This window comes from Narcine bancroftii, chromosome 2 (assembly GCF_036971445.1).
Source record: "Narcine bancroftii isolate sNarBan1 chromosome 2, sNarBan1.hap1, whole genome shotgun sequence".
NCBI lineage: Eukaryota > Metazoa > Chordata > Chondrichthyes > Torpediniformes > Narcinidae > Narcine > Narcine bancroftii.
The window spans coordinates 104,355,324-104,370,161 of record NC_091470.1 but is presented as its reverse complement, the minus strand read 5'-3'; the positions used below and the strand labels follow the sequence as shown (position 1 = coordinate 104,370,161).

At 43.0% G+C, this 14,838-nt stretch overlaps 1 protein-coding gene across 1 annotated transcript in view; it reads right to left on the bottom strand.

The window, feature by feature from the left end:
• Nucleotides 1-4,661: 4,661 nt before the first annotated feature.
• The window catches only part of golga7 (golgin A7), a 31,395-nt gene continuing 21,218 nt past the window's right edge, over nucleotides 4,662-14,838 (bottom strand). Inside the window, exons 3-4 of the mRNA XM_069917804.1 lie at nucleotides 13,419-13,571; nucleotides 4,662-4,942 (exon numbers count right to left, since the gene is read on the bottom strand). Coding sequence (XP_069773905.1) covers nucleotides 4,760-4,942; nucleotides 13,419-13,571 — 336 coding nt within the window. The 3' untranslated portion in view covers nucleotides 4,662-4,759. The remainder of the gene's footprint in view (nucleotides 4,943-13,418; nucleotides 13,572-14,838) is intronic.

Sequence of the window (14,838 nt, the reverse complement as noted above, 5' to 3'; positions counted from 1 at the left end):
GTCACTTTGCTAATCCTGCTTAGTTTGGACTGAACAAAACTGATTCCCCATAATTGGAGGTGTTTTGCCACAAGTAATGGGTGCATCTTGCCAGAACCAGCAAAGGTTTGCAGAAATAACCAACCATATTAAATTCAGCAACTCACTTCAATTGGTAATATTTGGAACCATTTTCAAAAATTGGCTGTATATTAAAATAATTAATTTTAACCTGGGGGAGGGGGTGGTGGGCAAGTGCATGTATTGTGCATTCCTGAATCGTAGATCAGAAGAGCTCCATTGCCCTGCTTCATTAGCTGGTCAGATCTGGGGCTTCAGGGAAGCAGCCCAAAGCCAGGACACCTTAGTACCATAACAACTACCTTCTGACTTCTGCCAGAAAGGTAATGCCCAAGGACATCATTGTCAGTTGGGTTGTCAGTGCAGCCCTTCAGAGTTCAAAACCACTTATTGACAAAACAAAAGTGGTTACATGCAAGAGGTCCTACCATCCTTCTGGAGAGAGCAGAATAAAGTTTCAAATGTAGGAGAAAATGAGGGGGGTACAAAATAGAGTTTTTTAGATTGCTTTTGAAAACGTGAAATTATTGTTTACATTTTTTTTAAATGTCAAAATAAATTGGTGGCATGGTGAGGCGCTGTTTCAGCGCCAGAGATCGAGACTGGGGTCCGGGTCTCGCACTGTCTAAGGAGTTGGCATGTTCTCCCTGTGTCTGTGCGGGTTTTCCCGGGGGGGGGGGGGGGTCCGGTTTCCTCCCACACTTCAGAAACAAAACATACTGGGGGTTGTAGGTCAATTGGATGGCATGGGCTCTTGGCCGAAAGAGCCTGTAACCGTGCTGTATATCTAAATTTTTAAAAAATTAGAATTAAGTAACTTGATAGAGATCTGCAAGATTATGAGAGGCATAGATAGGGGTTACAGTCAGCACCTTCTTCTAGGGGCGAGAGAAACAAAGGACATCTGTACAAGGAGAGGGTAGGACATTTTAGGGAAGATGTCAGATTTTTTTTAAAGAGAGTAGAGGATGCCTGGAATGTGTTGTCAGGGGTAGTGGTGGAAGTGGGTGTAATTCTTTTTTCTTCTTCTTTGGCTTGGCTTCGCGGACTAAGATTTATGGAGGGGTATGTCTACGTCTGCTGCAGGCTCGTTGGTGACTGACAAGTCCGATGCAGGACAGGCAGGCATGGTTGCAGCAGTTGCAAGGGAAAATTGGTTGGTTGGGGTTGGGTGTTGGGTTTTTCCTCCTTTGTCTTTTGTCAGTGAGGTGGGCTCTGCGGTCTTCTTCAAAGGAGGTCGCTGCCGCCGAACTGTGAGGCTCCAAGATGCACGGTTTGAGGCGATATCAGCCCACTGGCGGTGGTCAATGTGGCAGGCACCAAGAGATTTCTTTAAGCAGTCCTTGTACCTCTTCTTTGGTGCACCTCTGTCTCAGTGGCCAGTGAAGAGCTCGCCATAGAACACGATCTTGGGAAGGCGATGGTCCGCTATTCTGGAGACATGACCCACCCAGCACAGTTGGGTCTTCAACAGCATGGATTCGATGCTTGTGGACTCTGCCAGCTCGAGTACTTCGATGTTGGTGATGAAGTCATTCCAATGAATGTTGAGGATGGAGCGGAGACAACACTGATGGAAGTGTTCTAGGAGTCGTAGGTGATCCCGGTAGAGGACCCATGATTCGGAGCCCAACAGGAGCGTGGGTATGACAACAGCTCTGTACACGCTGATCTTTGTGTGTTTCTTCAGGTGGTTGTTTTTCCAGACTCTTTTGTGTAATCTTCCAAAGGCGCTATTTGCCTTGGCGAGTGTGTTGTCTATCTCATTGTCAATCCTTGCATCAGATGAAATGGTGCAGTCGAGATAGGTAAACTGGTTGACCGTTTTGAGTTCTGTGTGCCGGATGGAGATGTGGGGGGGCTGGTATTCATGGTGGGGAGCTGGCTGATGAAGGACCTCAGTTTTCTTCAGGCTGACTTCCAGGCCAAACATTTTGGCAGTTTCCGAAAAACAGGACGTCATGCACTGGAGAGCTGGCTCTGAATGGCCAACTAAAGCGGCATCGTCTGCAAAGAGTAGTTCACGGACAAGTTGCTCTTGTGTCTTGGTGTGAGCTTGTAGGCGAAATAGAGAGTAATGGGTGTGTGTGTGTTGGAGTTTAGTTTGTTGAGGTTTGTATAGGTCGGCACAATATTGTGGGCCAAAGGGCCTGCACTAAGCTGTAATGTTAACAATAATCAGTGAACAGTATTATCAATCGAACATACTACTCCCACTTCTTTATACTTTACTAACCTCTTTTCGTTACGAGGTTCCGTTTCAAAATATGTCTATTATTCCTTCCTATACACCACCAATCCCTTCACTACTCCTGCAGTTACTCATCCTTACTCCATATTAAAAGAGGGCTCAGTGTGGGTTTCCTCCCACTGTTCAAAATGTATCGGGGTTTTCTAAATCACTTTGGGCGGCACAGGATCGAGGGCCTGTTACTGCACTTTATCAGTATCTCTAAATGTAAAATTTCAGCAACTTTCCCAAGATTAAGTAAACACAAGTGCTCTAATTAATTGCAACTTAAAAAGTAAGCTTTCAAATGGAGGCACACTGAAATGTTGCTGATGTCACAGGAAGTGACAACTTCCTGCACCAACTATACTCGGAAGGGATGATGTGGGGATGGGAAGAGCAGATTTGGAACCCAGCGTACAAAATTTAGAATTGAAATCTGTCTTCACAAATGTTCACCCTGAGTTCTCTTAATGAAAATGCGAGACTAATGTGCTCGATGGTAAAGATGTCTTTGCTTTCATTAGCTTCATGAAGGGTGAATTTGACCCCTTATCATGCAGAAGTTACTGATGAGACAAGTAGGTGGGCTCACAGCGAGTTCTGTTTCCTAATGGGACATAGTGTTCAAGCACTTCATAAGGAATTTGATAATTTGTTTAAAAGCTACCAGGAAAGTAATCCACTTTGATTTTCCAATTAAGGTGACCCAAGACTTAAAGAAACTAAAACTTATGGAGGTTGAGAGTTGCACCGAGGGTTCCTTCGACACAAATTTTTAGAGCAGGCCTTTCTTTATCCCTTTACTGAACTGCCCATATATCCCAAATAAAGCAGTCTCAGTTGAGATTTAAACATTACTCTTGGTATCCAAAAGATCACTGATGTGGAAACTTCAAACCTCACACTTTGTTGCAGGGTTTATTGAACCATAAGATAATTTATTTTCTTCAGAGAACAAATCGAATCTGTCCTCACGGGCTGGAGTGGTTAGCGCAACTCTCGTACAGGGGAAGCAACACGGGTCTGTAAGGAGTTTGTACATTCTCCCCGTGTCTGCCTGGGTTTCCTCGGGGCGGGGGGGGCAGGGGTTCGGTTTCTAAATTTAGGCAGACAGTACGGTCACTGGACCTCTGACTCACAAGACTGCGCTGCCCAAATACACCAAATGACCTACAAACCCTGTATAGTTTTGAAAGGTGGAAGGGAGCCTTGTCAGGTTAGTAAGTTAATTGGTCACGTGGGTGCATCTGGGCAGCACGGGCTCGTGGGCTGGAAGGGCCTGGTACTGTCCGGTATCTCTACGATATAAAAAATATATAAATATATTAAAGGGTAAGAATCTAAACTCAAACATTCCAAGCTTCTCATCTGAAATAGTGACACCTTTAGCATCTCCTGTTCTTCAGCCTTTCAAATTACACCTTTTTAACTCATCCAGAATGAGAAAAAGGAAATTGAACACACATCTCCTCATATGTCACGAAGACGCAACAGTGACTGCACTTCCGCAGAAGATTGAAGCAGGAAAGGTTACTGGCCACCATTGTGTCAACTTTCTACAGGAGCTCTATTGAGAGGGTCCTGGCCGGCTGCATCATAGCGTGGCACAGTTGCCACAGAGAAATGGATCGGAGGTCAATCCACAGGACCATAAGAGCAGCAGAGAGGACCAATGGAGTCTCCCTCCACTCCCCCCTCACCGACCCCCATCGATCTGACATACTGGGATCATTGTCTGAAGATGACGTGCAAAATCATTGAGAACTCCTTCCACCCCACACACACCATCTTTCAGCTGCTCCCTTTAAGAAACGGATACGGGAGTATCAGAGCCAGCACCACCAGGCTGAGGAAGAGCCTCTTCCCACGGGCAGCGAGAACACTGAACGACCAAAGGAACTGCTCACACTAACCATCTGAGACCCTTGTATTCATGAAACCACATTTATTTGTCTAGATGAATACTTTTCCTGCATATGTATTGTCTGTCTGCATGTGAGTTATGTCCAGAGGTGTGTCTGCGTGTTCTGTACCAAGGACCAGAGAACGCTGTTTTGTTGGGTTGTTGGGATGACAATAAACTTGACTTGACTTGAAAAAAGATTCACTCAATAAAAAATGAGTACAGCCAGGATCTGGCAAAGATGCTGATCTGCCCTCTCAAATAAATAAATACGTGATACACTGAGCCATGGATGGAGAGAGAGGGGATAATAAATTTATGTTTCACTGCCAGTATTTCATTAGCTTTTTATCTTGCCAGCTTCCTCTAAAAACAAGAGGCTTATGGCAGTATTTAAGGGTATTCTAGAGTTCTTTTTTTTTTTAAAAACAAAACAACCATCTCAGTTACATGCAAAAGAGGGAGTGCTTTTGTCAAAGTTTAATCAGAGTAGGAAATGCAATTATTTCTCTGCTCAAGACTCACTGGAGGCAACATTGGAACAACATTACAAAACTGCCTGGCTATGCAGTTATATAAACAACATTCAAAGAGACCGATCTTTTAATAAATAGCAGAAGTAATCCAATAAAACTGAAGGATACGACTCTCAACCCTCTTTCAATTGGATCAACCATGACAAGACCCCGTGGTGCATATATCTTCTCATTCTGCTCCTGGATGTACTTTGCAATCTTTTTCAACACCTGCAAGCAAAGAAAACAGCTATAAAACACAAAATTACTTCAATCAAAATGACCATGGAACCATATGAAATTTACTACCCAAAAGGATTATGCAAAACAAAGGAAATATAATTTCGCTACCACCCTTCATTTACTGTGCACAAGCTAAAGAAAAGTGAAGCTTTTTTGATCCTTAAGTAATGGGAGAGGGATTTGGGATCAGATTAGCAACCCATCCTTTGATGTGGAACAACATTATATTAAGGAAAGTTGGAGATCAAAATTAAATTCAGACACACATTCATCTTACTGGAGTTGCATTTTAATAATCAAAGCACAGAAATGCTGGAGGAACTCAGCCAGTCTTGCAGCGTCCATAGGAGGTAAAGATGGTTAGTGCAACGCCGTTACAGCACCAGCAAATGGGACTGAGGTTCAAATCCCGCGCTGTCTGCAAGTATTCGGTACGTTCTCCCCATGTCTGTGTGGGTTTTCACTGGGAGCTCCAGTTTCCTCACCGTTCAAAAGGTACCCGCGGGGGGAGGGGGGGGAGGGGGCGGCTTGTAGGCTAATTAGGTGTAATTGGGCAGCATGGGCTTGTGGGCCTGTTACCGTGCTCTATGTCTTAAAATGTAAAAAAAATTAAACATATTACCGACAGTTCGAGCCTCAGCCCTTTCTCAAGTTATGAGTGAAGAAAGAAAGGCGTTTGAATTCAAGGCTGGGGGTAGAATGGGAGGGAGAGGAGTACAGACCAACAGACAAAAGGTGTTAATTGGATATGATGAGAGAAATGGTGAGAATTGATTTTGGGTCTCTCAAAGGTGACAGAGAAAAGGGAAGAGAGAGAGACAGAGCTAGAGGAAAAGAGACAAGGGAAGAAGATGGAGGGAGTGGGGGGGGAGTCTTTATAATGGAATCTGGAGAAGTCGATGTTAATGCCATCTGGTTGGAGAGTGCTCAGTCAGAAGATGTGGTCCTGTTCCTCCAATTTATGGGTGGTCTCAGTCTGGCGATGCACGAGTCCCTGGACAAATACGGGCCCTTCAGAAATGTGCTTAATGGACGGTACACATTACATCCCAATTTTAATCTGGCTCAATGTGCCTTCAGGGAAGGTTCAAGAGGAATTATTTCAGGACAGGGGTAATGGAGAAGGTGTGGAAGAGCTGCTCTGGTTTCTTTAACCACAAGCACGAAGCATGCCCTGTCCAAACTGAAACCTACATTATCTGCTCACTGACGACTGACAGCAATAATGCACGACAGAATAATTAGCCAAACTGGAGTCTCCAGTCACTTCAATCCTCCATTCTCCCAAACTCTTGATGAACCAGACCTGAAATGCTAGAAGCTGGATCGTTTTTCACAATCAATAATATGTGACAGATATTCTCACTGGGAAGATTGTATGACCAGTACTCTTTAGCTCGCTTATAAAGAAGCCCTTCATAGTTTAATTAAGTTCCTGCATAACTTCAAGACACAAGAAACCAACAAAATGATCAAATCAGATCTGATTCAGGCTGGCCAGTTTCTTTAATCTGGATCCAAGTTTGAATAACAATCTGTGAAAGGTTCACAATTTCCACATATTTTGTAACATTTCTTTTTTTATTTATTTTCCCCACTCACTAAAATCTTGACCTAAATCGAAGATATCTACAGCATAGAACAGGCCCTTCAGCCCATGGTGATCTGCTGACCTACGGTGACAATCCACTCTAACAACTGCCTTGAATTTCCTTACTGCATAACCCTCCATTTTTCTCAGTTCCATGTACCTAATAGTCCATTAAAGATCCTGTTGTACCTGCCTCCACCACCATTGCATTTCATGCAACCCACCACTGCGTGTGAAAAGAACTTGCCTCTTATATCCCCCCTGTACTTACTCACTGAGGGTGTAGAGAGTTCTGAGGAGAGGGAGTACCTTTGGTGCTGATAGCTGCGCCTCCCTTAGATGGAGATGGTGGGCATCACTGGACCTCACTCATCTCCTAAATCTCTCACTTGTTGGCTCCTCGTTCCACACCCTGGAAACCACTTCAGCTAGCGGGCGAGAACAAGTAAGGGGGTGGTGTAATTACTACACCACTAGGTGACCCCTCCATAAATCTTCGTCCGCGAAGTAAAGCCAAAGAGAAGAAGAAAGAGAAGAGGTGATCATTCCAATGGCAGAGCAGGTGGAAGAGGAGACATCTCCCAACGGCTGCAAAGGCGGATGAGGATGCCCAACAATGGGTAGGGAGGCTTGTGAGCACACTGCAAAGACTGCCGTGGACCCACAACATTCAGGGCTTGTCTACCTAGCGTGTGGAGCCTGGATTCGGCGGACTGTGCGAAGGAAACCATCACTGGTTCAATGGGCAGAAAGGCGACTCTCAGCAATGCACTGTGGAGCGCCATCCACTGCATCCCGATCTGTCTCCAGCCATCTCAACTATGTCTCGCCACTGGGTCCAGATAGGCCCGGGGCGAGAAAGTGAGGCTGACGACCTGCACAACTCTCCCTCACTTTAATCCAAGTCAAGCGCAAGTCATGACTTCAAACCTAACATTCGACTTTGAAGCCGTGGTCATCTTCGACTACGAAGGACGAACAACAACAACCCAAGCACCTTAAAACTATGTTTCCTTGTGTTAGCCATTTTAGTGCCTGGGAAAAAGCCTCTGGTCACCCACATGATCAATGCCTCTCATTATCTTATACGAGAGGTTCTCAACCTTTTAATTTCCTCTCACATACCACCTTAAATAATCCTTTAATAACCACTGTGCACCTTTGCCTGTGATGTCCTGAGCTGTGTCCAATACCTTCTGCAGGGCTTTACGCTCAGGGGTATTGGTGTTCTCATACCAAACCATGATGCAGTTGGTCAGCAAACTTTCCTCCACACATATGTAGAAATTTGCCAGGGTTTCTGGTGTCACACCAAACCTCCACACACTCCTGAGGAAGTAGATGCACTGACATGCTTTCTTCGCGATGCCAATAGTGTGCTGGGTCCTGGAAAGATCCTCTGCGATAGTGACTGCCAAGAACTTAAATTTGCTCATCCTCTACACTTCTGATACCCAATGATCACTGGATTGTATACCTCTGGCTTTCCTTTCCTGAAGTCAACAATCAGTTCCTTAGTTTTGGTGACATTGAGTGCAAGGTTGTTGTTAGTGCACCATTCAGCCAAGATTTCAATCTCCCTCCCTCCCTCATTATATCGCTCCAAGGAGAGAAGTTCAAATTCACTCAACCTTTCCTCATAAGGTATGCTCCCCATCCAGGCAATATCCTTGTAAATCTCCTCTGCACCCTCTCTATATCATCCCCAACTTTCTTGTAGTGATGTGACCAGAATTTAACACAATATTCCAAGTTGTTTTCTTCACTGCTCTTGAACTCGATCCCACAATTAACTGAAGGCCAACAAACCATACGCCTTCTTATAAACCTGTAAATCAGCATTGAGTGTCCTATGGACACAGACCACAAGATCTCTGCCCACCTTGCTCAGAGTCCACCCATTAACATTGTACTCTGCCTTCAAAATTGACCTCCCGAAATGAAGCATTTCTCAAATTTCTGGGTTAAACTCCATCTGCCACTGCTCAGCCAAGCTCTACATCCTACCTATGTCCCTTTGTAACCACCACACTTCCAATTTTAGTGTCAACTGAAAATTTACTAAACCACCTACCCACTTCCTCATCTAGGTCATTTAAAGAACAGAGGATCCCAGAACAGATTCCTGCAGAACTGCACTGGTCATTGGCCTGCATGGAGAATACAAACTGTCTACAACTACCTTCTGCCTTCTCTGGGCAAGTCAATTCTGGATCCACAAAGAAAGGCCTACTAGATTTACATGTGTCCTTATTTTCTTAATGAGTCTTGCATGGGATATCTCATCAAATGCCTTACTGAAATCCATATACATGCCATCCACTGCTCTATCCTCATCAATGTGCTTTGCTACATCTTCAAAGAAGTCCATCAAGTTCATGATACACAACCTTCTCCTGACGAAGCCATGCTGACGATCCCTGATCAGAATATGCCTTTCTAAATGTTTGTAAATCCTGTCTCTCAGGGTCTTCTCCAACAGCCTGCCTACCACTGAAGTAAGGCTCACTGGTCTATAATTTCCTGGGATGTCTCTATTCTTTTTTTTTGAACAGGAGAACAACATTTGGAACCCTCCAATCCTCTGGTACTTCTCCTCTCCCCAGTGACAATGTGAAGATCATCGCCAGTGGCTCAGCAATCTCCTCCCTCGCTTCTCTTGGGTAAATCTCGTCTGGACCTGAAGACTTCATGCTTTTCAAACGCTCCAACCCACCCGCTTTCTGAATACTCAAGCGTTTCAGTCCACTTTAAGTCACCCCTCACAATTGCCAAGGTCCTTTTCGCTGGTGAATACTGAAGTACTCATTACGGACCTCCACTACCTCCTCTGACTCTGTGCACGCTTCCACCATTACCCCTGATGAATCCTTTCCTCACACAACTTGTTCTTCATACTATACAATGCCTTGGGGTTTTCTTACAATTAGATAACATCAGACAAAAACCCAATACTCTAAAAAAATGTTTGACATTCAAAACTCATACTATGTGTATTTAAAGCAAATAATGGGTTGAACCTCTGAAGTAACCTAGCATATTTGGATTTTTAAAAATCACTAGGTGGAATAAAAGAGGAAAAGCAACATATTCTCAGTGCATCAGGCAACATCTGTGTCAAGTTATTAACATATCAGATCAGAACATGAGATGGATTTATTCAGATGAAGGAACTAAGTTATTGTGGGCCACCAAGTAGCTCTGCATAAAGCAGCTCTTTTTGAACATTTAACTCTTGTCCATCCAATCAAGAAAAAAAAGTCAACCCAATAAACAATGTAGAAGATGGTAGGATTCTGCACGCGCTCTGTGCACACAACGTTGATAAAACTAGCTATTACAGCGCTAGTGACCCGAATTCGAATCTGGCGCTGTCTTTGCATGTTCTCCCCGTGTCTGTGTGGGTTTCCTCCGGGCGCTCTGGTTTCCTTCCACATTCCAAAGGCTACAGGGTTGGAAGGTTGATTGGTCACATGGGTGTGGGCTGGAAGGCCCTATGACTGTGCTGTGCCTCTAAATCAAAAATTTTAAAGTTCAAATCCCACTTTGAAAACATAACAAATCAAAGTGAAGATGTGGGAAATAGAGTGCAAAATCAGAATACATTTTTTGATCCGCGTTGAAGTAATAATCGGCCCACTTTCTTCTGAATCAATGCCAATGAAACACACATAGGCAACATTTTCTCCACTCCACAAGCCTTGCACCACATTTAAAAAAATCAAGTTGAATATTTAAAAACAGATGAACAAGTACTATAAAATAACCTGAAAGACATTCATAACATTTTGAATTAAATTGATTGAAGATAATTCTGCAATTAATATATTGGAAAAAAATATTAGAGTAATGAACATTCTTAAAATAGCTAGGGAAATAATCTTTATCAGTAAGAACAGATAACATGACTGCAAGCAGATTTGCTAGAGGCTGTTTTGAATGGAAAAGCAGAACTGACAAATATTAAATTGAAAACACAGTGCTGGAGAAAAATCACAAACTTTACTTCTTTTAGCAAAGATCAAGATACGCAAACAACATTTTGGGCCTGATCCCTTCATCAAAGTATTAGAAAAATGTAGGCAGGTACCCGAGTAAATGGTTGGGGGCTGGAGCACAAGCAGGATGTAATAGCTGGATAAAGGATGGAGGGCACAAGTGAAAACATTCTCATCTGTGGGACTGTGCTCTTCCCCCTGCCCCCCCTCCCCCCAACCACCACCATTTTATTCAGGAGCCTGTCTGCATTTAGCTCATAAATTGAGGGACTGGGCAGATACATGGCAAATGCACTACAATGTGAATAAATGTGAGGTTATCCACTTTGGTAATACAAACCGGAGGGCAGATTACTATTTGAATGGCAATAGATTAAGAGATGGGGAAGTGCAGAGAGACCTAGGGGTACTTGTACACCAGTCTCTGAAGGCGAGCATGCAGGTACAGCAGGCGGTTAAAGAGGCAAATGGTATGTTGGCTTTCATATCAAGAGGGTTTGAGTATAGGAACAAGGATACTTTACTGCAGCTGTACAGGGCCTTGGTGAGACCCCACCTGGAGTATTGTGTGCAGTTTTGGTCACCTTATCTAAGGAAGGATGTTCTTGCAATGGAGGGAGTGCAGAGGCGATTCACCAGGCTGATACCTGGAATGGCAGGAATGACTTATGAGGAAAGATTGCGCAAATTGGGATTGTACTCGCTGGAGTTTAGAAAATTGAGAGGGGATCTCATAGAGACATAAAATTCTGGCAGGACTGGACAGAATGGATGGAGATAGGATGTTTCCAATGATGGGAAAATCCAGAACCCGGGGCCATGGTTTGAGGATAACAGGGAAACCATTTAGGACCTAGATGAGGAGGAATTTCTTTACCCAGAGGGTGGTGAATCTGTGGAATTCATTGCCACAGAGGGCAGTAGAGGCAGGTTCATTAAATATATTTAAGAGGGAATTAGATCTATTTCTTCAGTATAAGGGTATTAAAGGTTACGGAGAGAAGGCGGGGACGGGGTACTGAACTTTAAGATCAGCCATGATCTCGTTGAATGGCGGAGCAGGCTCGAAGGGTCGAATGACCTACTCCTGCTCCTATCTTTTATGTTTGTATGTTTTACCTTGATGAAGGGCTCAGGGCCGAAACGTCGGTTATGTAGCTTTATCTTTACTTTATAACATACGCTGTGTGACCTGCTGAGTTTCTGCAGCATTGTGTTTTTTATTAAATCACGGCATCTGCAGACTTTTGTGTTTCACTTCACTTATTAAAATAAACTGATACTCTATTTGTTTCTCAAGAAACTTACTGCTCGAATATTACCTATATAAAGTTAACCACTAGCAAATAAAATGAAACCAGATTCAAACCACAAAACATAATTAAACCCCTTCTACCACCCAGGCATCAAGATTTTTGAAAGCAGCTACAAGTTATGGATTAAAAACACAATGCTTGAGAAACTCAGTAGGTCACAAGGCGTATTTTAGATAGCAAAGATAAAGATAAATATTGGTTATGTATCTTTATCTCTTTACCTTTGCTATCTAAAGTATGCTCTTTGACCTGCTGAGTTTCTCCAGCATTATGCTTTTTACTTCAGTCTCTGCATCTGCACTTTTCTGTTTTAGATTTCAGATTTATTGTCAAAATACAGACATCACATACAATCCTGAGATTCTTTTTTCTGTGGATGAGGCAGAACTACCACTCATTGACAGTGCAAAACAAACGGAAAACAACATACACATACAAACAGTAAAGAAATGTAAACAAACTGACTGCAATACGAAGAGAAAATAAAATCAATAAAGCACGAGAGTCTTTCAATGACTGAGTTTTTCGCTGAGGAGTCAATGGTGGAGGGGGAGCAGCTGTTCCTGAACTTGGTGGTGCGAGTCTTGTGGGACCTAGACCTCTGTCCTGATGGCAGCAGCGAGAACATGTGCTGAATGGTATGGATCCTTGAGGATTGCTGCTGCTCTCCAATGGCAGTGTTTCCATGTTCTCCGTGGTGGGGAGGGTTTTGCCGGTGATGTCCTGGGCAGGGTCCAAGACCTTTTGCAGGGCTTTAAACTCAGGGGCATTGGTATCCCCACACCAGATGCAGCTGGTCAGCACAAATGTTTTTACTACGTTTTGGATGTTTGGGTTGTGAATAGGTCAGACGTGTAACTATCCTGATGCTATTCCAGTTTTCTGGAGCAGCAGAGCACAATATTTGAATTGCACTGGTCATATCCATTTACGAAATGTGATAACAACGGACAACAAATATTTTGCTTCCTGAACACTTTTGGGAGCTTTTTTTGGATTTTGGGCTGCTGATCAAAAAAAACCTAACTTTTTCCTATCACATACCTTTTTTTTTAGATATAACCTATTTTTATAATTTTCTGTCAAATTTTAAGTCTACTTCAAGCATACAAAACCATGAAGTTCAACGTCATTGAAAGTTCATTTTCTACGTTCACACTCAGACTCCTTCCCTACTGATCCTGGTGCAGTCAGTGACGAACAGGACACTGCGACCGTGGAAAAGCAGTATCAGGGCAACTGGAATCTATCAATGCTGGCCAACTATTGTTGGACACTGACACTAGAGGCATCAGATGCTGAGTACAAACGAAATTCAGCAGCAAAACATTTTTAGGTCAGTTGAACTAACGCAATGTGTCAGTATCATTATGTGATTAAACATGTTAAATTTAATGAAAGCTAATTTAATGTCTCTCCAACTTCCCACGTGATAAATCAAATTTGAAATGATCGTCGTGTTCAGCTTGAAGTTGTGGATCATAATCCCCAATTTTTTTCGGGAAGCAAACCTTTTGAAAAAAAATGTGTTGTCTAGTGATCGTCAATGAAAACTTTACCTTTTCATAATGAGTCTCCATGCACAAGAATATGGTATAAGCAGTCAAACATGCCAAGCAGCCCTCCAAGTAAGACTGTCCACCCATCTTCTCGGCCTCCGCGTAGAGGTTGTTAAGTTCTTTGATGGTCTCTTCAAACTGCTGTCTGTCAATCTGTGAAGAGAGTACATGATTCACATGGATAAGAAATTTGGAAAAGGCAAATTTTAGCTAAACTAAAGCGTCATCTTAAGCTGAAGATTGTTCCTTAAAAAGTGAACAGGTCAAAATTTACGTTTCATACCTCCCAAGCAGAAACACGAGATTGGGGGAAAAAAATCCACTGGCGTCCTGATGCAAAAAGAACATCAGAACCAAGTCATTAGATTATCAACCTCAGATTACAAAAACTAATTGGCTATTACTTTGCATATTAGCTATTACTATTTTTCTGTATTTGCACAGTTTTGTACACATTTTGTTCTTCTGGAGTTTAGTTTACAGTTACCGATAATCAGAAATTCTACCTGGCCCACAAGAGAAAGAATCTCAGAGCTATAAGTGACATCACATCTGTACTCTTGATAATCTGAATTTAGATTACAATTACTGAAGTGTGGGCACTTCACTTACAGAACTAATGTAGCTGTCATCAGAGAGCCAGGAAATAACCGTGGCATACAAGGGGTGCAAATAGACAGAAGCATGCTCATATGTAGAAGCCATTGCTCAGATTGTAGGACAGTGAGTTTAATACGGCAGATTGTTTAAAGCAAATTCCTTCCAAATGCTCCAAACTACCTCTTCAAGTCCTTTTTTGCGGTAATTGCCCCCCTAGGACACTCCTCAAAGTTTATGGTCTTCCTGTGAATTAGTCAAGTTTTAGATTCTTCTGTACTTTCTCCTACTGACTACATAAAAAATATTTCTGTTACATGAGGCGAAAAGAAAATCAGGCTTTAACTTAAATGATCTGTGCTCTCCCCCCCCACCCCCAGGTGGGCTGTAGGGCCCCCGTTGAGAATGGCTGTACGACAACCTTTGAAACAAGATTAATGTTTACCAGTTCAGATATGAACAAGAGGCAGAGAACTGATGTTCTGAAGAGGCCAACTTACCCAGATAATGTGTAAAGGTGGGTTACTTTATGGCCTCCTGAACCATTTCTTACAAGTTTCCCATCATTCATTCTACCTGCTTGAAAGCCAGTTGGCATGAAACCATGACAGAATTGTGCTCATACAAAAAACAGAGAAGGAACATACGCTGGTAAAAATATTTGGGGAGAACTAAACATTGCAATTTGCTTCATTCATGCCAGTACAAAGCAGTGGAGAGATTGTCAGTTGACACTTTTGGGGAGATTTGAAAACAGAAGTTGACTGTCAGGTGGTTGGAGCTGGTGAAAGAGCCAGTTGTTCACCAGCTTGTGGCAGCCCCA